This window comes from Protopterus annectens, chromosome 7.part1, assembly GCF_019279795.1.
Source record: "Protopterus annectens isolate FY-2018-M chromosome 7.part1, PAN1.0, whole genome shotgun sequence".
In the NCBI taxonomy this organism is placed as follows: domain Eukaryota; kingdom Metazoa; phylum Chordata; order Ceratodontiformes; family Protopteridae; genus Protopterus; species Protopterus annectens.
The window spans coordinates 424,371,383-424,398,882 of NC_056740.1; the positions used below are offsets into that span (position 1 = coordinate 424,371,383).

The 27,500-nt window shown below is 41.5% G+C and overlaps 1 protein-coding gene across 1 annotated transcript in view; it reads left to right on the forward strand.

The window, feature by feature from the left end:
* Positions 1–27,500, forward strand: part of NT5DC2 (5'-nucleotidase domain containing 2) — a 996,759-nt gene that overhangs the window by 637,748 nt on the left and 331,511 nt on the right. The window contains exon 8 of the mRNA XM_044078885.1: positions 13,572–13,674. Within this exon, the coding sequence (XP_043934820.1) occupies positions 13,572–13,674 (103 nt within the window). The remainder of the gene's footprint in view (positions 1–13,571; positions 13,675–27,500) is intronic.

Consider the following 27,500-nt stretch of genomic DNA (forward strand, 5'->3'; position numbering starts at 1 on the left):
TAAATCCTGTGTTACCACACCCAGTTGTGGATTATTACTAAAGTAACTTGTAGAACTAGAAATGGAATGTGACCCCCCCCCCCCAAACGCTCACGCGAACACACTCTCACACACCACACACACATACATACACACACACACACACACACACATACATACACACACACACACACACATACACACACACACACACACACACACACACACACACACACACTCACACACCTGAAAGTTTAGAAGGGATGAACTGGAACTTTCCCAGAAGACCTAAGAGGTTTGATCGTTGAGAGCCAAGTTGAGGCTCACTTGGGAATTATCCTCAGAGTACTCGCCTGGAATATAGAGCTAAGATTAGGGTCTGGCAGGAGCCTGCAGTCTGTCTGTAGAGGGGCTGTTACCAGGCTATTATATTGTTGGTAAAAAGAAACCACAAGTACTATTGTGTTTTGCTTCATCCTAATGGGCTGCCATTTTGACCCTCCCCCGTGTTTATGAAACTTAAGCCTGTACTTTGTCCGAGTTCTGTCCCTTGGACTTGACAGTATAGCACATACACAACACAGTGCTATCTGAAAAGCAGTTTAATTCATTACAGCCTAGTGATACCTCCAGATGTTCAGGTGTTTATATAATTACAACTAACTGATGCTTCTAGACATCTAATATAGTCTCTTCATATTTGAATTAATTCCAAAAAACGTGCTACATATAAGAGATTGATAGATTATATCTTAAAGTTTACATGATGGACAATAAACAGATTATATAAGAAGAAGAAACTGTTGGCCAAAAGCAAGAGGAATATCACTCTGCAGAGGACGAGTTCCCTCCTAAGCCTAAACAGGAAAATCAGAAATATTGTAAAGTCTTTCCAAAGCAAATTACAAAACAAAGATTGCATCCCTAGCCAAGGACAATCATAAGCCATTCTTTAACTACATCCAAAGTCTAAAAGGGAGTGCCAAGCTATGTGCTGAACTGGATGTAAATGGGATCACTCGTACTACACTGGAAGATATTGTCAACCTGCTAGCTGAAAGATTAAGTGCAAAATTCACCCCCTATCCCCACCTACCATATCCCAAAGCATACTTGACACCAGCCCTAGTTTATCTAGAGAACATGTCATCTCTGCACTTGCCAAGGCCAAAAACATGGTCTCAGTGGAACCAGATAATATCTCAGGTTGGTTAAACCAAAAATAAGACCTAGCGGACTCACTTGGCATTATCTTTAATCATAGCTTGACATCTGGCTGTGTTTCTGCAGAATGGAGAACGGCAACAGTAATCCTCCTGCACAAAGGGGGCTATCAACTGACCCTGGCAATTACAGACCCACAAGTCTAACCAGACTCATCTGCAAGGCCATGGTAAGAATCATCATGGACCTTATCAACAAGGGCATAGGCACTTTGAAGATGGCTGCACACTGAGTAACAGCTTAACACTAGCTCCCCCAATGTGAAAACAGAAACTCAACAGAGAATGCCAGTAGACATTTGTGTTTATGGGTGAATTTCAATAACTGGCTAGTAAGTGTACTTGCCTGGATGATGGGAAAAAAAAAACAGAGCACTTGGAAAAAAATCTGCTACAAAAAGTGAGGAAAAAGCACTGACTGGGGAAAGCACTGCAGCGGTTCAAAAATTAATGCAACCTCCAGACATGACTTCGGTAACCTACAGGAGGATATAAGACAACTGCACACCGACCTATTTAAAATAAAAAGAAACATTGATGGAATATGTTAACACAAAGAGCAAAAGGCTGGAAAAAATGGAAGCTTAAAACAGATATTCAGAAGAGGTGATAACGCTGCAAAAAAAAAAAAGTTGAGGCTGAAATGAAAAAAAGCTGTCTGAATCAGATAATGCTCAGGAAGAGATGTTTCAAAAAATAATAGAATTGAAGGACAGAGCATGTAGGGAAAACTTGGTTTTCAGCTATACCAGAGGAGCTGGAAGGAAAAAACTCCATCAATTTTATGAAAGCACAAATAAGCAACTGAACTGGTATTTGTCAGCAGAAGTTGTTAGTTGAAAGGGCACATTGTGTATATGCTCCAAAACTGGCTGACAAAGCAACCTAGACATTTAATAGTAAAGATGCAATCCTACCAGCAGAAGGAGTTGATTATGTCAGAACTGCAGCAGTAGGATAAAATGCTAAAAAAAGGAGACAGTAGAGTATTTGTGGAGAATGATTACTCATTGTACACCAGGCAGAAGAGTAAATTCATTCCACTATTTAGGGAATGTCAAGACACTGGTGTGAGATTCAAAGTGCTATACCCAGCCATCTTCAAGGTATTCTACCCTGGAGGGACAAAATGCTTTTTTGATTAAGTACATGCTAAGGAAAAAATACAAAAGTTGTCCAACAAGTGAGCTGTCAAACAGAGGGAAATTCTGCTTCTTGTTCTTCTGGTAGTAAAGACCACAGAGAGGCTGTACCTGTGAAACCTCTTCCACTGTTTCAATGGAAAATGTTGGCGAGAAGGAAGGGACACGAGTTGAATAGAAGAATTGAGAGTACATTGGAAGTGAAGCAGAGGTGAGATTTGGGAGATGGAGATGGACAGTAATGATACCAGTAACTTAATGTGGGGTTACAGTGCAAAATTATATTTGTGAAATTTGATAGAACAAGAAACATGGAAATATTGGACTTTTTCAGAATCTGTTGGACTTGTGGGGACTGTTAAATTATATGCCGTACTTCATGTCATTTAATGTTCATAAAAATGCTTTGGGGAGGTGAAGAGGGGGGAGAAAGTTAACTGCAAGTAAAGAAAACATTTTTTCTTAATAGTGCTACTTTTGTGGTGCATGGTTTTCTTTGCGTGCTATAAAGTAAAGTTTTTAGTTAATTTTAGTGTAATTGGGATTTTAAATTGGTGCTGCTGTTCTTTTCCTCCCCATTCTTCCTTCATTCTCTCTTCAGTTTTAAGAAATGTAGAAACTGCAGTGTTAAAAAAACAGCCTGGTTAAAATGTGACAAAAGAAAAAAATATGTGCTTTTTCTCATGCCTTTATGGGGGAATGACTAGGTTAGGGACCTTAGATTGATTTAGTTACAAGTTTTAAGAGAAAGCAAGTAAATGACAGAGTATTGAATATTATGAGACTTTTTTCTAGCAAATGAATACATACTTAGTAGCACTTCTGTATCTGGTCCTCATGTCTCCATGGAGACAATCCAATGAAGAGAACTAGGTTAGAACCTGATAGGAAGTGATTGGCTGGGGAGAAAAAAGTAGAAATTGGCTAGGAGATGATGTTCTTTGAAGGCATTTAATGGTTTTCCCAGCTGGGAGAGCAATAAAGATGAAACTAAGCCAGTTAACACTTAGTAGAAGCACAGACTGCACCATGCATCTTGGTATGGATAACCTTTCTTTTAGGTTAACCCAAGTCTGAGTGTGGCTGTCAGTTTGGGACATTATTCCTATTAGGAAGGTGAAACTTCAATATTTGAAGATGCATATAGTTTTGTGTGTTAGTATTAAATTCATAGGTTTATGGGGGAGTATTGTTTTTTTTAGGGATTTCAATAAATCAAAACGTTTTGTAAGATGTGAAATAGGCTCAAATGGATATGACAAGAAACAACTGTATAAAACCTCAGCCTGCCAAACACTGTGTGCATGTAACACAAAAGCTGGAAATAGTTAACAAAAAAGGTGTTATGCTAATAACTTTTTAATACAACAATGCTTTCTGTAATGTCTTTAAATGTCAGTGGTCTCCGATACAAAAAAGAGAATAGTGAATTATATTAAAAATAGAGTGCAAATAACTATGTTACAGGAGACACACTTAGAAAGAACTGAACATGTGAATTTGATAAAGAAAGGTTTTCAGGATGGTTGTTCAACAGAATATCTGGGACAAAGGAAAAGATGAGTACTTATATTAATTGCAAGTGGAGTTCCTATAGTGATAGAAGAGGATAAAAAGGATGATGGCAGACTTGTAGTTCTAAGGGACTACTGGCAAGGGAGGAGGATTACACTGGCATGCATTTATTTATTTTTTTGATTTAACATTTGTTTTCCAGGAAAGTCCGACTTGGAACAAAGCCAATTTTCAGCAGAGGCCTTGGGAGAAACTCTAGGTGCATGTCTTTGTACTTTTTATTTATATTTCACCTAAAATTGCTGTAATGGAGCTTAAAAAAAATCTGGATGAAATAATCCATTTTCAACAAGGAGTATTGCTTAAAGGTGGAGACTGGAATTTGTCTGAGGGGCTCAGAAGGGAAATTTGACAAAGGAGGGTAGATTTTTGTTGACATTTATGTAAATATTTGGCATAGAACATGAGTTCAGTACTAGGAGTTTGAAGGACAGTTACATATTATTCACAAAGATATAAAAACTGGGCTAGGCTACACAGAATTTACATTTCACAACAACATGTGCGTTTAATTGAAGGTCTTGATATGTTACCCAATAATTATTTCAGATCATATCCTAATTAAAATAAAAGTAATGAAATAAAAATGAGACACTTCTGCTTTCTCATGTGTTTAAAATAAAGGAATTTAAGGAATGGGTAGTAGAGATTATTCAGGAGCTATTTGAGAGGATAGAAATTGCTTCTAAAAATATAGTTAAGAAATGGGATAAAATTTAGGTGGAGTTTAAAATAGGGTGGAAATAAAGGAAGCTATGGTTAAGTAACAAGAATTATTTAGAGGGACTGACAAATGTTAAAGTAATGCAGAATAGTAGGAAATCTTACAGAATAAGAAGAGGATCAACTGCAGAATGCTAAGCAGAAATTAAGGGATTACCTCGATAATGTACACAAGTTTAAAAAGATTGCTATTAAACAACTGTTTTTTTATTTTTTTGATACCACTAGAGCACAAAACCTTTTAGCACAACGAATCAAGCAAAAGAAAGTAGAAAGTGCTTTTGCCAAGCTTAGGGAGCCTACTACAAGGAAGGTAATGGGGTCCTGTAGAGGTATTAGAAATATTTTAGAAATTCTATGAAAGTCTGTACAAAGCAGAGAAATATGGAAATCAAGAAAAGGCAAGTGGAAATGTTTATGGAAAAGTTAAATATGCCAAGACTAGAGGTAGAAGGAGGCTCATTTACTAACGGTTAGGATAGGAATAGATGAGATAAAAAATAGTTTTGTATAACCAATCTACAGGAAAGTCTCCTGGAATGAATGGTATTCCTGTCAAAGTTTGGAAGCTAGGAGGGAAAAAACTGAAAGATCTAGAAGGTTTTGCCTAACAGTATTTTAAGAGGAAGAAAATAACCAACATCCTGGAAGAAAGCAGTGGCAGCTATAATACCTAAAGAGAGTAAAGATTCATCAGATCCAGCTTTCATAAGGCCCATTTCAGTACTAAACCATGATTATAAAGAGTTGATATCTATAGTGGCTAAAAGAATGGCAAAAGTAATGCCAAAATTGATATAGATCAATGTGGTTTTGTGGAGGAGAGGCAAACACACAACACTAAGAGAACACCGATGATCCAGAGAGAGGCAAAATGTAAGAAAATACGATTGTTGTTGGTGGGTCTTGATGCAGAGAGAGAATTTGACAGAGTAAGCTGGGACTTTAAAAGCAGGTCAATGGAAATATTTTGCATTTCCTGAAAAAATTATAAGGTTGATCAAAAGGAGATGGATATATATATATATATATATATATATATATATATATATATATATATAAAGGGATCAGAGGTGAAAATTAAAGTGGGTGGGGTCTTCTCTTATAATTTCTGTTTGAGCAGTGGAACCAGGTAAGGATGTTCTTTTCCCTTTTGTTGTTTGCACTATATTTAGGACCATTGGCAAAGAAAATAAGGGACTGAGAAATTCAAGGATATAACTGACATGGTAGTCAAGAAAATCTGGCTGTATTTGCTGCTATTTTATACCTGACAAAACCAGAATGAGACATTATAGTGTTGTGGAACATTTTCAGACAGTTTCTTATCTTTTGGGATACAAAATGAATGAAACTAAAACAAAGGCTATAGTAGTAAATTATGTACCCACATATGAATTGGTTCAGCAATACCCATATTTATGGGGACAAGATAAAATGAATTATTTAGGAGTATGGATTAAAAATGAGTCTGGTGTGACAGCTAATGATATGGGAAGAGAGTAAACAAAAGATAATACAAAAACTGAGAAAATGGAAGCTTTGTTATGTGGAGAATAAAATACAAATAGTTAAAATGATTTTAGTCCCATTAGTCTTATACACAGGTCAGGTATATTGTTGTCAACTAGAGTAGAAACTGCAGATAGCAATTAATGAGCTGAAGGACTTTATCTGGGAGGGGAAGACAGGAAGTCAAGTGGAATAAGCTGATTCTTCCAGTAGAGCAGGGTGGATTGGGATTACCCGATCTGAAGGCATATTTCAAAGCTACAAAATTAAGGCTCCTATACGTAGCACAAGCAGAAAACTATAATTCAAAGTGGAAAGGGATGATGGTGAAATGGGGGAAGCTCAAGATACAAGGAGAGACTGGGATTTTGGATGCAGGCCTTTAAGGAGAATAACAATAATCATACAGGATATTGTATCTATAAAACAGTAGAAAATATCCTAAGAACTAAGCCAACAAGGGTATGGAGAAAGATTCTGCTAATAGGCATGACTGCAATTATGGTACAGACAGGCAAGAGGGGACAAGAATATATTGGAGAAAACTGACAAAGGAAGGTGTTGGGAGCAAATAACTAGAAATATAAATGTAATAGAATGGGAAGAGGTCAATAATCTATTTGGACTGCAGGTTAGAGATTGCCTTCCCTGTCAAGGATTGATATTGGAGTATAGGCAAAGAGAAATAAATATGGTGATCCTAAACAAAAGACAAGCACTGGTAGAGTTTTTAGTAGAACCTAGAGCAGAGGCTGCCATTAAAAATAGAATAATTAGTAGAGCATATAAAAGATTGCATAATAATTAGAAGAATCAATTAGAGAAGATTAGAATCTCTTGGTAAGAGAGACTGGATCAGCAGTTCACAAAGAAACAATGGAAGGATATATGTATGTCTCCCTAATATGCAAAAATTCTAGAAGATTTAAATCTAGAAGATTTAGGATTTTTGCTTGGAAAGGTTTGTGGATATTTTTGTACCCCAAGGAGACTCCATAGAATTTTTCCTTGGGTAGGCAGCAAATGTTGGAGGTGTGACGGGGAAGAAAGAGGTAACTTTGAACATAGTTTATGGGAGTGCGGCGAGTTGGCAGGCTTTAAGGATTCCCTGCAGGATGCACTATTGGATGATTTTTTTCAGAGCTGATACAGAATTGGAATTACTTAGACTTGTAAAGCCTTGCTATGTCTAATTATTGTGGCTGCCAAAAAGCCATGGAAATCATAATCTAAACCAACTATATACTAGAAGTAGTAAATGTAGTAACAGAATAAAACAGCTGGAATTGAGGTCTTTAGAAATGGGTAGGAGCAAACCACATAGGAAAAAATGGGAATTGTGGGAACAGTGGAGTTCCCACTGTGGAGGAATGAGGTTTTAAATGAAGGTAGGACTTAAATGAGCTATGCAGTGTTTGACTGAAAATCATTGGGAAGATTATCATTGATGTATAATTTTTCCAACTGGGAGTGTATCAGTATGGTTTGTGATATAAAATGCTTGCAACTGGGATTGTGCTGGTGTGGATTATTTTCATTTAGGTAAATATGATATCCATACTGTCATCCCAGAAGCAAACTGCATTCAATATGCAAACAACTCCACTTTGATTTGCTCTACCACCTCCTAGCTAGATGTGTAGACATTAACCCAGAAGGCCTTTAACGTACTGCAGTTGAAAATTGGCTTTCTGCTTGTCGTCTGGTTTTTAACCCCAACAAAACAAGGGTACTACGTTTCTCCTTTGGAGCTTTTCTCCCCGGGCCTCTGCTGAAAATGGACATGTATCCAGTCGTACTATCCCAGTCAACAAATGTAAAATAGAATAAATATATGATGCCTGTGTCATAAGTGATGGTTTAATGAAGATGTTTCTTTATTAAAAAAAAAAAAGTAGAGGAATTGAATAATTTGTGATGTCACTTAGGTTATATATTTATCAGTATATGTGAAATATGTTTGTAAACTTGAACTTGTTAATACAGTTTGATTCAATAAAGGTGTTTAAAAAAAGGACATAGATAATTTCCAAATGCTGGACCCAGCCCAGTTTGCTTTCGTTAAGGGTAGATGATGCTTATTAACCTGGTAGACTTCTTTGTGAATGTCAGCAAAGCCATGAACGAAGGGAAGATGGTGCCAAGGCCTTTGACACAATTCTCTACTCTGGCATAATTGAGAAACTCTCCCAGATGTGGGATTAACCCTTACATTACTAGACTGGTAGCCAATTGGCTCACTGACAGAACACGCACTGTCAAAATTGATGACTCCATCTCCACCAGTAGACTAGTCACCACTGGAGTGCCACAGGGTGTTGTGTGGGCCCCTTACTGTTTGGCATCTATTTCTCAGAAGTACAGCCTACAGTAGATGGCCTTTGGCTCACAAAGTTTGCTGATGATCCCAATCTGGGAGCAATCATTGAGTCCCCCAGTGTTGTCAACATATTACAAGACGGGCCAACACAAACAAATGTTGGTGCCAGAGCTATGGTCTAAAATTAAACACAAAAAAATACATTATTATTCCCTTTGGCAAAATGGAATTCCCTACAAATTTCAATATTGACAGCACTCCCCCTGAGTTCCAATCCAGTGGTGTGAAACTTGGGCACACAGGTTGACAACAGTCTGAACTTTGACCACCAAGTTTCCACAGTGGTGAGGAAAACCTTCTATTATGTAGTGCACCTCATAAGCAACAGCATAGCATCCAGGTTAAGGGATGTTATAACTCCACTGTGCTCGATCCTCATCAGACCACTAACAGAGTATAATGCACCCTTTTGCATGTACCTCACCAGACACCTGGAGAGACTTCAGAAGTTTCTCACTAAGAAAATTCAGGGATACCAAACCATGACCTATGTGAACCGGCTGAAAGCCCTGTCACTTTACTCTTATAGGCTGCTGAAAGGTGACTTGTGCCTGCCCTATAGGGCAAATCCCCATTGCTGCCCTAATGGAAATGCTGCAAATCCACAAGTCAAATGGCTCAAGAGTCTCTCGCTCTAGGGATCTCAGCCTAGCTTGTGACATTAAGTGATCATGCTGGAGAGACAGATAAGTCTCTCAGAGCCTACTGCTTCTCTGGAATAGAATCCCTAGTCACATAAAACAGAGCTCTTCATTGACCCTAGTCAAACGCAACCTAGATAAATGGATGGGAGACCGCAAATTTGCCCCAGGGGTGGACCATGTCCTTCATGGACAGGGGAAGCTGGTGTTGATCATGGGCCCACTGTGTTCATAAATTCATTTTGCAAACTACCAAAAAAAAAGATCAAATGGGGATACTTGGGATTACCCTATCTGTCGACCTGAGATGTACCTCCCTGGACTACATGAAAAGAGACCTGGAAGAGCTCTCGGATTATGTAACCCAGGTGAGTATGACCCTAGCCCTGAGCAGAAACCTACCATCACCCAGAATGATACCACAGTACAAGCAGAAAATGATCGATTTCAACAATTGGCTAAGTTTCTGGTGTCTTTCTAAGGGGATCCAGTATATGTCTGCCTGTGATGACATGATTAACAGACCTCAATGCTTTGCCAGAGATGACCTGCATCTGTCATCACTGGGTTTCTGGATACTGGCCAAGGCTCTTGCCACCCCTGTAGTGTCTTTTTAGGCTGTGTTCCAAAGACCAAATTACCACTGTAACAGCTACAAACAAATGCAATATGAGGGTCATGCTACTCAAAGCTAGAAGTCTAAATCTCAAAATGCACTCGCTCAAAGCACTCCTTAAAATGGTAACATCAACATTTGTGCTGTAACAGAGACTTAGTTCAAGGCAGAAGAAAACACCCTTGCCACTACCAGGCTATAACTCATTGCACACCTTTCAGCCCCAGAACTTGGACTGAAGCTCCACAGGTGGTGGTGTTTCCTTATTCATAAAGGATGCACACACCTCTAGACTAGTAGCCCAACATAATGCATCTGAGATACTTCAGGTGCAGCTGACATTGGGTAAGACACCGATTCAGGTCGTAGCCTGCTATAGGTCCCCAATCATGTCCCAAGATGCTCCCTCCATGTTCCTAAGTACCTTGAAGAATATTAGGGTCCAACCTAACACTTTCATACTGGGCGACTTCAACTACCCCTCCATTACCTGGGAAAACTACTTGTGTACCAATACACTTGCCCATTTCCTGGAATTCATTAATTCCGATGCCCTGGACCAGCTCGTTCTTACCCCCACTAGAGGTAGCAACATCCTTGACCTGGTCATTACTAACATGGGCGACCGTTGCTCTACACCAATAAGTCAACTCCTCCCTGGTTAGATTTGACCACAAACTAATCACCTTGGAAATCCACATTCTACTACCCCCACAATGCAAAAGTAACCACCATGAAAATCTTCTCCAAAGCTAACTTTGGACTCCTAAAAACAGAGGTGGCTAACTTCACGGCACCCAAGCAAATGGAGAATAGTTGCATGACCGCCGAGTCACACCAATGCACTGTACGAACACGTACACAAATGCATCGATCTCGCCATACCCAGTAGAACCAAGATGCTCTCCTCCAAAAAAGGAAGCCAATCTGGTGGTCCACTGCCATAAACAAACTCTACAACAGGAGGAGGAAACTGATGCGAAATAAGGTAAAGTCACAAGACTGGAAAAGCTCCCTTATCAGCCTAAACAAAAAGGTGAGATCCCTCATCAAATACTCTAAAGCTAGCTATGAAAACAGAATTGCAGCAGATAGTAAAGACAACCAAAAGGTCTTCTGTAGTAGAATCTCCACAGCAATACCCAGATTTGCTCTTAGCTACTGCACAATGGTACCTCCTATACCGAGCCAACAGATATTGTCAATATACTGGCTGACAGATTCAGTGCCAACTTTACCCTTCTCTCCCCTCCTAAAGGACCAATCACAATACCAGTAGATTGCCAGGCACCCAGTATTACTTTTGCACAGGTTAAAACAGCACTGTCCAAGGCCAAGAATACAGCTTCTCTGGGACCTGACAATATCCCTGGCTGTGTTTTACATGAACTACAGAGTGAAGTGGCACCTCACCTATGTGCCCTGTTCAGTCACAGCCGCACCTAAGACTTTGTCCATACCAAATGGCACACTGCTGCAGTCATCCCTCTCTACAAATGAGGAGTGACTACAGACCCGGGGAACTTTCGCCCCATTAGCCTGACGAGTCTGATATGCAAAGATAAGGAATGCATCATCATGGACCTAATAAACAAGGATATAGGGAATCTCCAAACTCTGGATCCTACACAGTTTGGTTTTGTGAAGGAGAGATCATGCCTGCTCAAATTTTCGAGTCAGTCACCATTGCTGTGGATGAAGGCAAAGTGCTTCATACAACCTACCTTGATCTGGCCAAGGCCTTTTATACCATTCCCCCCACTCGGGAATCATAGAAAAACTCACTAAGCTAGGCATCAATCCCTGCATCACTAGGTGGGTTGCAAACTGGTTCACAGAACCCACAGTGTGAAAGTAGCAGATTCCAAGTCTGACTGCAGACCAGTCACGAGTGGAGTCCCACAGGGTTCGCCTCTGGGTCCCCTCTTGTTTGATATCTACTTCCCTGAAGTCCAGGCCAACACGAAGGGACTCTGGGTGACAAAGGTCGCAGACAATTGCAAGTTGAGAGCTATTATTAACTCCCCAAGTGATGTTGACATCCTACAGAAAGGCCTCACTGAGACAAATGACTGGTGTCAGAACCATGGCCTTAAGCTCGATGCCAAAAAGTGCGTTGTCATTCCCTTTGGGGAAAAAAACAGTTCCCTTGAATTACCACATCGATTGTAGTCCACTAAACACAGAAGGAGTTTTAAGAGATCTGGGAACACAGGTAGACAACAACCTCTCTGTTGACCCACCACATTGCCACTGTGGTCAGAAAGTCCCATGTGGCACATCTCATTACTAAGGGATTTGCATCCAGGAAGAAAGATGTCATTGTCTCCCTCTGCTCTTCCTTCATTAGGCCAGTTATCGAGTACAATGCCTCATTTGGCATGTACTTCGCTAGACACCTGCAACAACTGGAGAGGCCACAAAAGTACCTCATAGAGGATCCTAGGCCTTAAACACTTGTCCTATATGGACAGACTCAAAAAAACTCCAACTATTCTGTCTCATATCACCTACTTAGTGGCGATCTGTGCTCGACTTAAAAAGTGATGTCTGACCCAGCTCTTTTAGAAATGCTACATCTAAAGAAATACTAAACCCTCCACACCACACACTCCAGAGACCTCAACCTCATTACCAAAATCAACAAAACATGCTGGAGGGACAGGTTCATAACCCAGAGACTGCCCATGCTCTGGAATAGACTTCCCATACATGTCGAGCAGAGCACCTCACTGGCCCTCTTCAAGAGAAATCTTGAGTGGATGGGAAATAGAAATTCACCCTGGGGATAACTCCAGTGACGCTACTCAACAGAGGCACTGGGAACTAAGGTCGGGTGGCGCAATGCCAAGGTAATCCTATGGGTTAGACTTGTTAAAGGCTCCAGGGCCATTAGCCTAGTACACACCTATGAACCTATTAACATGGCTAGGCTTGTAAAGGCTCCGGGGCCACTAGCCTAGTAACCTCCTTTGAACAGTTGCAGTAATGTTTCACATCATCCTTGAAGTATTTTGTTATTCATGTACTATTTATTTTATTCTCACAATGTTCCAGTTTTCTAGATATTTCAACAACCAAATAATGCAGACATAACTGCTTAGCCTCTTATGAAGGCTCACAGTAAGATACTTTGCTTACAAAATATTACAAAATGAGTATTTACTGTGTTTAGGATTAGTGTAATTCAGTTTAAGACCTACAATCTAATGAATATTACCACTGTAAAGAATAGTTTGTGTTGAACATTTTGCCATTTTCTTTTCATTAGTAAACCTAATGTCTCCAGAGATACGAACATTTGAAATGTGAGGACATAACTTGATTTTGCCAAAAAGGTCTGGATGCACCGATTGGAAGTTAGAGTACTAAAACCTCCAGAGCTCTACTGGAATGAATGAGTTTTCATTTGAATCTCATTCTATTTTAGACTTGTATTAGAATATTGTTTGGTTAGAATCATCTCGCAGCACGTTTTTTGTATAGCCTTTTGAACTTTGAGATGTTTTTAACAAGCTCATGCTGTTAGTTTTGTTTCTCCTCTTTTACCACGTCATGTCCCGTGTTCATACCTGGAGTCTGTATTGTACATAACTGTGACTCCTTGGTATACGTTTCAGGGGGCAAAAACTGAACGTTGTGATCTGTGATTGAATTTTCATCCATTACTTCTGGCTTATTAATACAGAGTTGAATTTGAGGAACAGTCTGATAGGACTGCAGCAGATAACAAATTTGCTCAACACTTACCTCAGCGAATAACTTTATTCTCTTTTTCAGAGAAGTATATTATTCGTGGGGAGGAGACGTATGCTGTTCTCACCCGTCTTGTAAATCAAGGGAAGAAGCTGTTCCTCATTACCAACAGTCCCTACAGTTTTGTGTAAGTAATTGGTATTCTGTGAATTGTGTACCTTTTCCATTTTTCCTTCTGTTCTCCAGAGCTACAGCCTTTCTGCTGTTAGTTGAAAGAGAAAATGCATGCAGTGGCCCACTAATTCATGTTTGTGTCTGTGTCACAGGTAAGATTAGAAAAGTTGGGCTCATCTGGAATCAAGTTTCAGTATTTTTTCTTGTTGCCTGATGGACCACTGTTTGCTTAATAATACAAACAATATATAAATGTAAACACCCACCAGGTCTAAGGTATTGTTTTGGTTGTTGCCACTAAGAAGTGGGACGATGCACCCCCCCCCCCAAGCCATTGTGAAATGAGGAATAGTATGATGTTCTTCGTGTTTCACTGTTGCAGTCATCACATTTGGGTTATCTGCTTGCAGTAGCTCTCAGTTGGCCTGATTATCGAAGTCTTGGGTCCTGCGTCATTTGCTGTCTCATCTTCCATGACGTCAGGTAGTCGGGTATAAAGCATGCAGCCGACGCCATTACATCAGTCTTTCTTGCCGTGCCGTGCCCGAAGCAGAAGCAGTTCACAAGTGCCGGTTGGCCGACTCCTGAAATTTTTGTTTTCAAGTTTCAGATCTGAAGTCTTCAACTAAGTTAAGTACGCTGTTGGGGATCCTTTTTCCGTGCTCTAAACCGATGTCAGCAAAAGTTAATTGTATTTCTTGTGGAAAGCATATTACCTCATAAAGATTTTAATTCATACTGCATTCCTTGCTTAGACCCAGACCACGATGTACCTCGCTGTCGGTTTTGTGCCTTATTCAAACCTCGTACTATTCATCGTAGATTCATTTATGCTTCCAAATATTTTGGTACTCAGTTCAATTATCCAGAAATGGCTTCAGTAAGCCACCCGACTATAGACTTTCTGAAAAAACACAGAGACCGACCGCAAAGGTCCAAAGCTGCCAACGATGCTTCTCCAAAGCTAGTCGCCAGTTTGCCTGTACTCAGTGAGACGCTTTTGAAGCCCCTGATACCCGCTACTTCAGATTCGCAGGCCTCTACTGAGACCCATTCATGCCGTGAGCTGCTTCTTCGACTGTGGAACCTGCGGATGTCTACCTTGGATGGGTCCAAAGCCGCTATGTATGCACTGGCTTCTGAGGGTGTATTCAGGCGTACTGACTTGCATATTAAACGCCATCTTCTTCTTCTAGGCCTAAAACTCAATCCATGCCTAGAAATTTGACGCCCAGACCGCATGGTCAGGCCCCTATGCAAATAAGAATGACTTAAGACCTTATTACTCTAATCGGGGGAAGCCACCCCTCCCCCTCTAAGAGACCTAGGACTGATTTTCCTTCTGATTCTTCTGATCAGGATTCTGAAATTTCTGTTTTCTCTGATGACCAGGATTTGCCCTTATCTACCTGTGAAGATTCTGATGCAGAGGATTCCATTTCCTCTGCTTCCCCTCCAGAGGATTTTCTCTTGGTGAAATCTTGCATAATCTTAGGGAGCATTTCTGCTGGGAAAGCCAGGATTACTCTGACTCCAAAAAAAGGCTTAAGGAATTCTTACTCCTGCCTCAACACAGGCCTTTAGCTATCCCTCCTGTCAGGGCCGGCCTTAGCTGAAACGGCACCCTAGGCGAAGTACTGCTCTGGCGCCCCTTAAGCCCCACCCACACTGAACACAAGGAACACCCCTATTTCAGCTACGCCCACAGATAGGTCACATGGACCCACAAAACACTCCAATATATAAACAAAACATATCCCATAATAAAATGTAGTCCTATACAACTGGTGCACCTACAGATATGATCAGAAATGATGGGAAGATATTTAATGTGATATTCGATAAGAAGTTTACATGATTACAAGTAGCATAAGTATAGGGCCAGATTCCAAAAGAGTTGCTCTCGGTGTAAGTCTGCTTTGATCTCAAAGGACTTGCTGTTAGTTTAAGTGACCTACTTCAGTGTAAAGCCTATCTATAAGCAGGCTTATACCAGGGGCCATATTCCAAAACACTTGCTACTCAGCCAAGCTCCTCGTGGTCCTGCAGAGTGGTGCTAGCAGCAGAGAGGCTAAAAGAGCGACTGCTTATCTGATAAAAGTGTTTTTTTCCTGCTACTACCTGGGTGACTGTCCGATCTAGCTATATAGCAAATTTTTCTGCTTCTTTAACTGTTTTAAACTGTTTAAAGTTGTTTTTTCACCTGCACTTTTAAAGTTTGTCCTGTTTGTTGCATTTACCTGTTGAGGCTACACACTCAAGTGCGCTAGCCTGTGTTACATATTTATTACATTTTCCTGCTGTTTATTTGCAAAAAAAGAAAAAAAAAAAATTATCCTTGTTTCCTGCCTTTTCTGACCTAGAGTAGTCCAAATACAGGCTTTGCTGTATTCTGGACTTTTGGAAAGTTCCTGTGTTGCCCATTTCCTTTCTTGGATAAAAGGAGGCTTCTTTGTTCACCAGTGGGAGTGGGGAGCTTACAGCAGTCTATCTATACCTGGAGGAGTGTTCCCAGCACAAGAAGGTAGTTTATTGGCTGTTTTGGGCCAATTTCTAGTTCTTTCAAGTCCCCCTGTATAAAACCCGCTTTAGCGCGGCTTCGCGCGATTTTGCACATAGCGCAGCATCAGGCAGCGCCGCTTAATTGGGTTTAAACCATTCTCAGCTCTACAAAGTCTGCTCTTCACTTTTTCCCTTATACCTTATTCCTACTCTAAAGCTTGACACTTGCTCACTAAAGCAATTATACAAGTCAACACTAAAAAATTAAAAGCACTACACCCTCACAAACTCCCCTTGAGTACCTTACTCCCCATTGGCCCTTTTTTCAATTTTAAAGGAGTTCCCTGTACTATTCTAGCATTTCCAAAGGTCAGTTGGCAGTCTCCTCTCCGGTCCAGCTGGCGAATCTGGGAATCTTGAGGCAATGTTACAACTGCCTCATGTACACAGACAACCCTCTCCTCCTCCCAACAAGTTCCAACATATGTGAGAGATGCAGCCATATAGCCAAACTGGAGGCTAAGCTCTCTCAATTCAGTACTGGCGTAACCAGTCAGGAGGAGAAGGCATCCACACTCACTACAATTCCAGTCTCACATAGACCTACCACGACAGCAAACCAAACACAAACACACAAAAACATACTTTGAGGCTCTAAATAAAAATCTGCCTAAGCAGCAGAGACTGCCAAAGCAGACACCCAAGCAACCACTACCCCAAAACAAAACACGTGCAACACATAGTTCATAAAGGCAGTGTGCCGAACAGTCATAGCCCTTAAGGCTAAACAACACACCTGATACACTTGTAATAGGTGATTCTATCGTCAGGCACACTGACGTCCCACTCACCAGGCTGAACAAGGAGAAGGTCACGGTAAGCTGCCTGTCAGGTACTAGGATCCACCACAAAACACAAGCACTCAGGTCACTCCAAGGCAAGTACAAATATGACTCAGTCATTGTCCATGTTGGTGTGAATGACCTGAGACATACCTCCCTGGACTACATGAAAAGAGACAGAGGAGCTCTCTGAGCATGTAGCCCAAGCCGGTATGACCCTGACCTTGAGTAGCATCTTACCCTCACCAAGAATGATGCCACAATATGAAGATAAGATGATCAATTTCAACAATTGGCTTAAGTATTGGTGTCATTCAAAAAGGATCCAGTGCCTGTCAGCCTAGGATGACATGCTCGACAAGCCATGCTGCTTCGCTAGGGATGGCTTGCACCCGTCACTCCTGGGCTTTCGGATACTGGCAAAGGTTCTTGCCACCCCCATAGTGCCTTTTTTAGACAAGGCTCAAAAGACAAACCCACCTCCATAGGTAATACAAGGGATAAGAAACTAAGAATACTGCTACTCAACGCCAGAAGTCTAAACCTCAAGATGCACGCACTCGAAACTCTCCTTAGCATGGAGAACATCGATATCTGTGCAGTAACAGAAACCTGGTTCAAGGCTCCCGAGAGCACCCCAACACTACCAGGTTATACCTCATACCATGCTTTTAGGCCCCAAAACTCGGACCGAACCACAAAAGGAGGGGGAGTATCAATATTCGTCAAAGATACCCACACCTCCAGGTTGGTGGCACAACACAAAGCATTGGTGACTATCCATGTGCAACTAACAGTGGGTAAAACTGCCTTCCAGTTTATAGCCTGTTACAGACCACCCTCCCAAACCCAGGAACCCCACTCGGCCTTCCTGAGAACACTGGAAAATATGAAGGTCTCTCCAAACACCATTACATTGGGTGACTTTAACTACCCAAACATAGACTGGGGGCATTACTCTAGCTCCAATACCCTAGCCCAAAGGTTCCTAGAATTTATAAACTCAAATGCTATGGAACAACTTGTGATCGCTCCCACAAGAAAAGAAAACATACTGGACCTGATCATCACCAACATGGGGACTCTATGCTCCAGACCAGAAGTGTATCCCTCACTGGTAAGATCAGACCATAAATTAATCTCAATGGATATCCACATCCCAACCCCAACCCCTGTCCAGAAAACCACAGTGAAAAACTTCTCTAAAGCAAACTTCACACTACTCAAAACAGAGGTGGAATCCTTCAAAGCCCCCGAGCCTGTGGAAAATACCCAGACTGCAGAATCCTTTATAAATGCATTCTGTGAACACCTTCAAGAATGCATGGATCATGCAATCCCAAATAAAACTAAGACCCAGTCCCCCAAAGGCAGGCGTCCTGTCTGGTGGACCCCAGCCATAAACAAACTATACAATAGAAGAAGGAAGTCACTACATGTTAAAGCAAAATCCCAAAAAGGGAAGGCATCTCTGATCAGTATTAGCAAAAAACTACGGGCACTCATAAAATCATCTAAGGCCAGCCGAGAAAAATTGCACAGGACACTAAGGATAATCACAAAGCTTTCTTTAGTTATGTTAGGAACCTGGGTGGGAATTCCCAGATATGTTCAGAATTAGTCCAAAATGACAACAAATACATTGAACCCACAGACATTGCCAACATCCTGGCCGACAGGTTCAGTGCAAACTTCTCCCCCCCTTCCCCACCAAAAGAGCAAATATCTATTCCAGCAGAGTGTTGCCCCCCTGACATCTCAGATGCTCAGGTAAGAACCCTCTCCAAAGCAAAAACACAGCATCAATGGGACCAGGCGGTGTCCCGGGCGTCCTACATGAACTCAAGATGAACTGAACCCAAACATAAAGCTGCTGTTCAATCTCAGCCTTACTACAGGATATGTACCCAAAGAGTGACGTACAGCAACAGTGGTCCCTCTCCACAAAGGTGGTGCCTCAACGGATCTTGGAAACTATTGCCCCATAAGCCTGACTAGCTTGGTCTGCAAAGCTATGGAAAGGATCATCATGGAACTCATAAATAATGATATTTGGGACCTACAGACACTGGATCCTACCCAGTTCGGCTTTGTTAAGGGCAGATCCTGCCTCTTAAACCTGGTCAATTTCTTTGAAACAGTCACCAAGGCCATTGATGAGGGGAAGGTGGTCCATACAGCCTACCTGGACCTCACAAAAGCCTTCGCTACAATATCCCACTCAGGCATCATAGATAAGCTATCCAGCTTAAATATAAACCCCTATGTCACTAGATGGGTTGCAAACTGGCTCAAGGACAGAACCCACATGGTTAGAATTGCTGGAGCCATGTCAGACTCCAAACCAGTTACAAGTGGAGTCCCACAAGGCTCAGTCTTGGGACCTTTCTTGTTCAGTATATATTTCTCGGAGGTACAGGCCAACACAGAAGGACTGTGGCTGACCAAGTTTGCAGATGACTGCAAACTGGGTGCCATAATCAACTCTCCAGCTTACACAAGCATCCTCCAAAAGGGTCTCATAGAAACAGACAACTGGTGCCAGAGGCATGGCCTCAAGCTACAAGTGTATAGTCATCCCTTTTTGCAAAAATCCATTAAGTACAGAAGAAGTAATTAGGGACCTGGGGACCCAAGTTGATAGCAATCTCTCATTTGACAACCATGTGGCCAAAGTGGTTAGAAAAACATTTTATATAGCCCACCTAATCACGAAGGGATTCACATCTAGATCAGGGGAGGTCATTGTGCCTCTTTACTCATCCCTCATGCCTGGGCAGCTACTGGCTAATGATTTGGTGACTTAGGAACATTTAGAAAGTTCTAGCATTTTAATCATTGAACAGAAAGATTTTTTGTTACAGCCGTTATTAATGAGACCCAGTCTGTGCAAACTGAAAACAACTGAGTATCAGTGGGGGTAAATACACTCTCCAAGGAAACCTTGATCACCAAGCACAGGGCCGAGAGAAAATTCAGAACTCTGTCACTCAAGAGTTCCCTGAAATTTCTAACAGTTATCCTATAAAGAAGGCCTCTGTAGTCAGATCCACTCTCCCAGGGGCTGAAGTCCTAGGTAAACCACCATGGGAAATTGAAGTCAAAACACATGTCTGAAATGAACTGTGTCCTAACGCTGTTAACCTGTTAAAGTAGTATCTTTTTGAGCAAAAGTGTGAGAGAAGATGGCAAGAGCTACCACTGCAGGTGTACTTCTTCCAAAAGTTAAGGGCCAAGGAGATACCTCTCCAACGTATCTCTCAAAAATTCAGTCAGCTATTAAAGACAGAAACTTGATGGTGTTTCTTTTCATAAGTAATGGCAGCAGCCAATGACAGGACAGAGACTACTATGTAAATACAGACATGGAAGAGATATCTTCTCTGGGGCTTTAGGTCTGGGTCCCTGATCATTTTTAGAGAAAAGCTCTTTTCTCTGCCTGCCTCTGCATGGCACTAAGGAAAGCCTCAAGTTCAGACTCTCTCTGCCAAGAAGGAATTGTGCTTGGAACACAATGCAAAAGTATGACCACTAAAGATACAGCAAGTAACAATTCTGTATGAGTACCTGCTAACCACAGAGGTGGTTTCTAAATTTGGGAAGCTAAGGCCTATACATTTTTTCCACTGCAGATGCAACACATTTTCCAGTGACATCTGTGAAGTGGAAATCTGGACTCTACCTAACCACAAAAGAATTTAGGACTGAGACAAAGAGCATTCCCCTTAATCCAACAATGCAAGAGGCGGCATGGATTGCATGGATCCAAGGAATGACAGCAGTGCAATTATTTTCAATCCAAGTAAACAGCAACAGACAAAGGAGAGTCCACTGACAGGATTCATTTAGCTAATAACACACTGATTACAAAAATACTTATTACATGGTTTTCCAACTTTAGTTTTTTTTTTGGCAAACCCTTAATCCCTAAAAGGTACTTGTACGATCGTATACCCATAATTTACAGATGTTTAAAAAAAAAAAAAAAAAAAAAAAAAAAAAAAAGTGCACAAAAACGACATTTCTTTGTATTTATTTAATTGCATAAGCACGGGGGGGACACTCCCTTTCCAGGTGTGACCCCGGTACACTGTATAGTTAAGTGCTTTATTCAGCGTCAGAGTAGGCAAATGGAGACAGAGGAATCCAAACTAGGACAACAGGAAGAGGTTAACAGCTCATAGCCTTAATCTTCTGCTTTAACCATCAGAAACTCCAGAAGAATAACAATGTGCACTTTCTGAAATTTGAAAAGATGTAGCAATACACAGTTTCCCATGTCTCAAAAAAACATCGAAAACACTACCTTCAGATGCATCTTACGATATTAAACCAAGGAATGAACTGATAAGTGGCATCTACAACTTGAAAGTGCAATACATCAACGCTAGTGAGCACTACCTGAAAACATAAATCAGCTTTCAAAGAAAGAAAACATAGAAAGTCTTATTTTTCTGCTCATCACCAATTAAAACAAAAGTTTCTCAGTACAGTACATGTGGTAAAACAAAGGGAAGCTACCCATTAAAAAAAATTCAAAGACACATTTACCTGATTCTTCTCGCCTGATCTTCCTGCGATATTTAGTTTTGCTGTTGATCTGAATCATCTTTCCCAGATCCAGAGTATACTGTGTTTTCGAAAGTCAGACTCACTGTCTTCTCATCATTTGCTGTGCTGTCTCCAAGGCAACAGTGGCTTCAGCACTGTATGGGACCCAGTTTGCATCATCTCCTTCCCACTCCCAAACATAACCCAAAACACAAGGCCAATGTTTAGTAAAGAATGGCTGTTTAATCAGCAATGTAAGGGGGTAATATCCATATTAAAAAAGGAATTATTATTCTCAAATATAAAAGTGTCTTTATCCGGCCCCCAAGAAAGCAAATTTTGCTTCTATCTTTCTCAGTGGGTTTTCATGAATTACACACAGAGTATGTAAACTTAATTCTAATAACTACCTACAGTGATCCGCATGTTATTTCTTCTGGATAGATCTTACCGACAGCCTAATTCCTAAACGTGCACATTCGTACACATGGAGTGAATTTCCGCGTTTGGCGTGCGTGGATGTATGCATGCATGTTCCTACTTAAAGAAGAAGACTCCACTACTACGGGTGAAGGTTTTTGTTAATTCTTGAATCCATCCAGTCCTGCCAACCAGCAGCTGTAAAAGTGGGAGGGGCGTTCGCTTCCCCCTACGATTCTGGCGCCCTATGATTTATTTATTTTAATTAATTTACTTTTCTTATTAAGAAAAGTAAATTAATTAAAATAAATAGATAAACACAAATTGCGCCCTCTACGGGGCTGTGTACCCAGCGCTCTAGGGCGGTCGCTAGTTCGGTTTAAGCCTATGCCTAAGGCCGGCCCTGCCTCCTGTACTGGACATTGTAGATTATGCCTGATCAGAATCTAGCCTGGCCCCTGACACCTTACCTCCTGCTCCCAGAAAACCTGATAGGTATTACAGGGTACCTGACTCTCACAAGTTCCTCTTTAAGAATCCTACTGCAGATCTGGAGACCATTTCACAGGGACCCAAGGGCATTAAGGCTACTACTGCCAAAAATCCTACCCTCTCTGATGGAGATTACAGGGCGCTGGATAGATGGAGTAAGAAGGTATACACTTTTGCAGCTTTGGCCATTAGGGCTTTAAACTGCCAGTTTCATATGCAAAAGTATCGGCAGCATATTATTGGATTGCTTAAACAGAAAATTACGTTGATTCCAGACTGTGCTGAAAATAAAGAATTATAGGATTTAATGCATTCTGCTGAACAAGTTGGAAAACATACTTTGCAATGTGGTTTTGATTCATTAGAGGCATCTTGCAGGGCTGCTGTCACTGAGTCTGTACTTAGAAGGCATGCTTGGCTTAAGGAGCAATCTTTGCCAGCTCATGTTAAAGCTAAATTATTGGATGCTCCCTTAAACCAAGACCACCTGTTTGGCAACAAAGCAGAAGTAGTACTTAAAAAGATGGAAGAAAAAGCTTAATCTATGCAAACTGTTAAATATTTCCTGCAAGTACAGCCTCCCAGATTTAGTAGGCATTGGCCCTCTTAGAGTTGGTCCTTTCCGGCCTCTTCCAGGCCTTCTCAGTCCAAACCCAGAACCAGTCCAAACCCAGAACCAGCAGTGGGGGGCTCCCACTTCCAAAGCAGGGAGTGGTAAGACTATGTTACCCTATGGTAAACTGTCTCAGTGACTTAACTTTAAACCTTCCAAGCCCTTCTCAACTGACTGTTCCTTTAGGGGGAAAGATTGCCCTGCATGCAAAATATTGGGAACTCATTATCAAGGACAAATGGGTTTTAAATAGAATTTACCAAGGATACAGATTCCACTTCCACTCTTTACCAACCCCAAACAGTTGGCCAGACCTACCCCCAAATCAGTGGGCAGAGGCTCAAAAGCAAGTTCTCTCTCTTTTAAGCATCAGGACTGTTCAACCTGTCCCAGAAGAAGAAATGGGGCAAGGTTTCTACTCAAGACTTTTCTTGTACCCAGAAAAGACAACTCCTGGCGTCCTATCCTGGACCTGTCTATCCTAAACATGTTTTTGGTAATCCCAAAATTTAAGATGCTAACACTTCATCAGCTGCTTCCCATGCTAAGCAAAGATGCCTGGTTGGCAACACTGGATTTAAAAGAAGCCTACCTGCATATCCCAATAAAGAAATCTTGCAGAAGATACCTACGCTTCAGAGCGGGCTACATGCACTACTAGTTCTCTGCACTGCCCTTTGGCTTAACTACTGCGCCCAGGGTATTCGCAAAGTGCCTAGCTCCAGTCATTGCATTTTGCAGGCAAAGAAATATTCAGATATACCCATACCTGGACGATTGTCTAATTCAGGCAGAAAGCCAGGACATACTATTAAAACATCTGGCATTTGTAAAGAAATTGTTAACTTCTCTGGGGTACACTATAAACAAAAAGAAATCACATCTTGTACCCTGCCAACAAATTGTATTCCTGGGAGCAAGCTTGAATACAACTTCCCAGATGGCCTACCTTACGCCAGAGAAACAAGCTCATTTGACAGCCTAGTTCAAACTATTGGCCACAAAGACCCAGCTATCTGCAAGGAAAGTACTGCAAGCCCTGGAGTTCATGGCCTCTTGCATTCTACTAATTCCATATGCAAGACTGCATATGAGGAAACTAGAATGGTGTCTAAAAACCCTATAGTGTCAACATTCTCAGGATCTAGAATCAATGATTCCTATCATACCTTGTCTACAGATAGAGTTCCTTTGGTGGGCAGAGACCTGCCACCAAAACAAGGGACTGCCATTCACTCTGCCCCCTGCTGCCCAAACCCTAACAACAGATGCATCAGACTATGTATGGGGGGCTCACTTGGCAGGGCAGTGCATTCAGGGCAAATGGAACCCAAGTCAAATGCACCTGCATATGAGTCAAAAAGAAATGTTAGCTATACAGATTGCTTTGACAGCCTTCATGGACCACATTCTTCCAGGACAATTATTGGTAAAGGCGGACACCACCACTGTTAAGTGATGCATAAACAAGCAGGGGGGGAACCCACTCATAGCCTCTCTGCAGACTAACCATGGCTCTGTGGAACACAGCCTTGAGCTACCAATGCACCTACAGGTTCAGTTCCTGCCAGGAAAACTAAATACACTGGCAGACGTAAACAGAAATCTCATGGACCCACACAAGTGGAAACTGGAACCAAAGATATTCAACATGTTGAGAAACAAATGGGGGAGCCCAGAGATAGACCTGTTTGCTTCCCCCCAGAACTACCAATTGGACAAATTCTGCACAAGGACTCCCCACAAACAAGCTTGGAAAGTGGATGCCCTATCCTTCACGTGGAAAAACCTATGGTTTATGCCTTTCCCCCTCTACCTCTCCTCTCCAAGGTACTACTAAAGATCAAACAGGACAAACCAAAGACAATACTGATTGCACCAGACTGGCCATGCCAACACTGATACCCCCTCTTGCGCAGTGCGTCACTGCTGGCACCATGACACCTGCCTCAGACACATGCCCTGCTGTCCCAGCAGGAGGGCCAGATTCTGCACCCACAGCTTCAAACCTTGAACCTGGCAGCCTGGCTTGATGACCTGATCTCTCCGTTACAATCCCTCAGTAAGCAAGTGATGGATGTCATTCTGGAGGCAAGGAGGCCTAGTTCTAGAAAATCCTATGCTGAAAAATGGAAATAATTCTGTTCCTGGAGCCAAATTCAGGAGATGGGCACAGCAGCACCCAATTTACCTCAGATTCTTCAATAATTAACTGAGATGCTTCACAAGGGCCTTTCCTTTTCCTCCATCAAAATTCATGCCTCAGCCATTTCAGCTCATTACAATACAGAACCACCCCTCTTCTCTCCTCCACTGCTGAAACAATTCCTCAGAGGGGCCAAAAACTTAAGACCCCCCAGGAGAAGCCCCTACTCCAGCCTGGGACCTTAACTTTGTAATGGAAAATCTCACTCTACCTCCCTTTGAGCCAGCTGCAAATGCAGAGTTAAAATTCCTTTCTTGGAAAACAGCCTGCCTTCTGGCCATCACTTCAGCAAGAAGGGTGTCTGAATTACAGGCCCTCATGGCAGTGGGGTCTTTCATCATCTTTCATGTAGACATGGTGTCCCTCAGGACCAATCCCTCCTTCATGCCCAAGGTGGTATTCAGTATGGCCCTTAATCAGTCCATTCATTTGCCAACCTTCTTTTCTAATCCACAGAACAAAGGGGTATGAATACTGCATTCCTTGGACGTGCACAGACAACTTAGATTTTACTTGGACAGGACTCAACCTCTCAGGAAATCTGAACAGCTGCTGGTTGCATTTGCTGCAGGGGCTGAGGGGAAGGCCATCTCAAAGCAAACCATTTCTAAATGGATAGGCCATCGCATTCATATCTGCTGTAAGCACCATGGAAAACCTACCCCACAGGGAATAAGACCACTTTCATCCAGGGCTCCATCCACCTCTACAGCCTTTCTCAGAGGTGTCCCTACCAGGGACATCCTAGAAGCTGCTACCTGGAGTTCTGTACATACCTTCACCAAGCATTACCACTTGCTAATTTTTTCTAAAGCCAGAGCTGGCTTTGCTACTGCAGTCTTGCAGGACCTTATAGCTGGTCCTAATACTGTCTAATAACCTTCCATCCTTATAGCTTTAGCAATCTACCCAAATGTGATGACTGCAACAGTGAAACACGAAGAACATAGTACAGTTGTGTACACTTACCATAAATGTAGATGTCTGAGTGTATTCACTGTTGCAGTCCTGATTACCCTCCCTCCAGCCCCCTGACTTCTATTAACCATACCTATATTTTTGTTAACTATGTTTAAAGCTTTTTGGTGTATTTGCTTTTTTGTTGGAGGTGTAACCTTGTATACAATTGCTTCCCATTATGGGGGCACCTGATATCTGGGGCAAGAAAAACTGATGTAATGGCGTCGGCTGCATGCTTTATAATCCTGACTACCTGACTTTATGAAAGATGAGACATCAACCGATGCAGGACTCAAGACTTGGGTAATCAGGCCGACTGAAGGCTACTGCAAGCAGATAACCCAAATGTGTGATAACTGAAACAGTGAATACACTGTAACATCTACATTTATGATAAGAGTACACAACTGTACTTTATCTGACACTCTGAGTTTGAACAGACATGGAACTTGCCTATGTGCTTGTTCTGTGGCAGTGCTTGGCATAAGGGGACACAATTATTATTGAAAAATTAACTGATCTTTGCTGTTTGCTTCAATTAGACTTTTTATCTTCATTCAACTTAAAAGTAGCTCAGAATCGGGTCAGATGAACATATGATATAAAAACGATTAACTGAGCTTATGTTACACCAGACCATTGAAGTCCATGCCTGAAGGTTTGTTAATGGTGCAAACAGTCATGTTTGGTTTATACACAAGTACTAGGCAATCATCAAACAGACCATTACAAAAACCTAGTTAGTAACCCATCTTTAAAATTTGCCTCCAGCCTCAAGGAAGGTAATGCAAGGTAGACTGGTGGATCCATCCAATTTTTTAGGTTTACCTTGAAAGTGGCAAGGGCATTATTTTGCTTCGTATGTACTGCAGGTTTGTTCCAGATGTGGGCATTGGTTGGAATACAAATCTATCTCTCCAACATGCTTTATCTTTTGAAGGTTTAGTTCCTGTAACTGGGCATTTAGGGAATTGTTTGCCCTGTAAAAGAATAGAAGGTCAATGAAGGTTTGATCCTTCATGGCTCAACAGGCTAGGCAGAGGGCTGCCATTCTGCCCTGATAACTAATATTTTTGAGGCTTCTGATCTTTTTATTTAGAAACTTCTGTGATTTTGCAAAATTGATAGATGTTAAGAGAAATGTATGCCAAAATGAGAATTATATTTAGTAATTGGTCTGATAATATACAAGTGAAGGAGAATTAAGACGTGTGTAGACCTAGAGAAAGTAACACAAAGTTAAATGAGCCAGG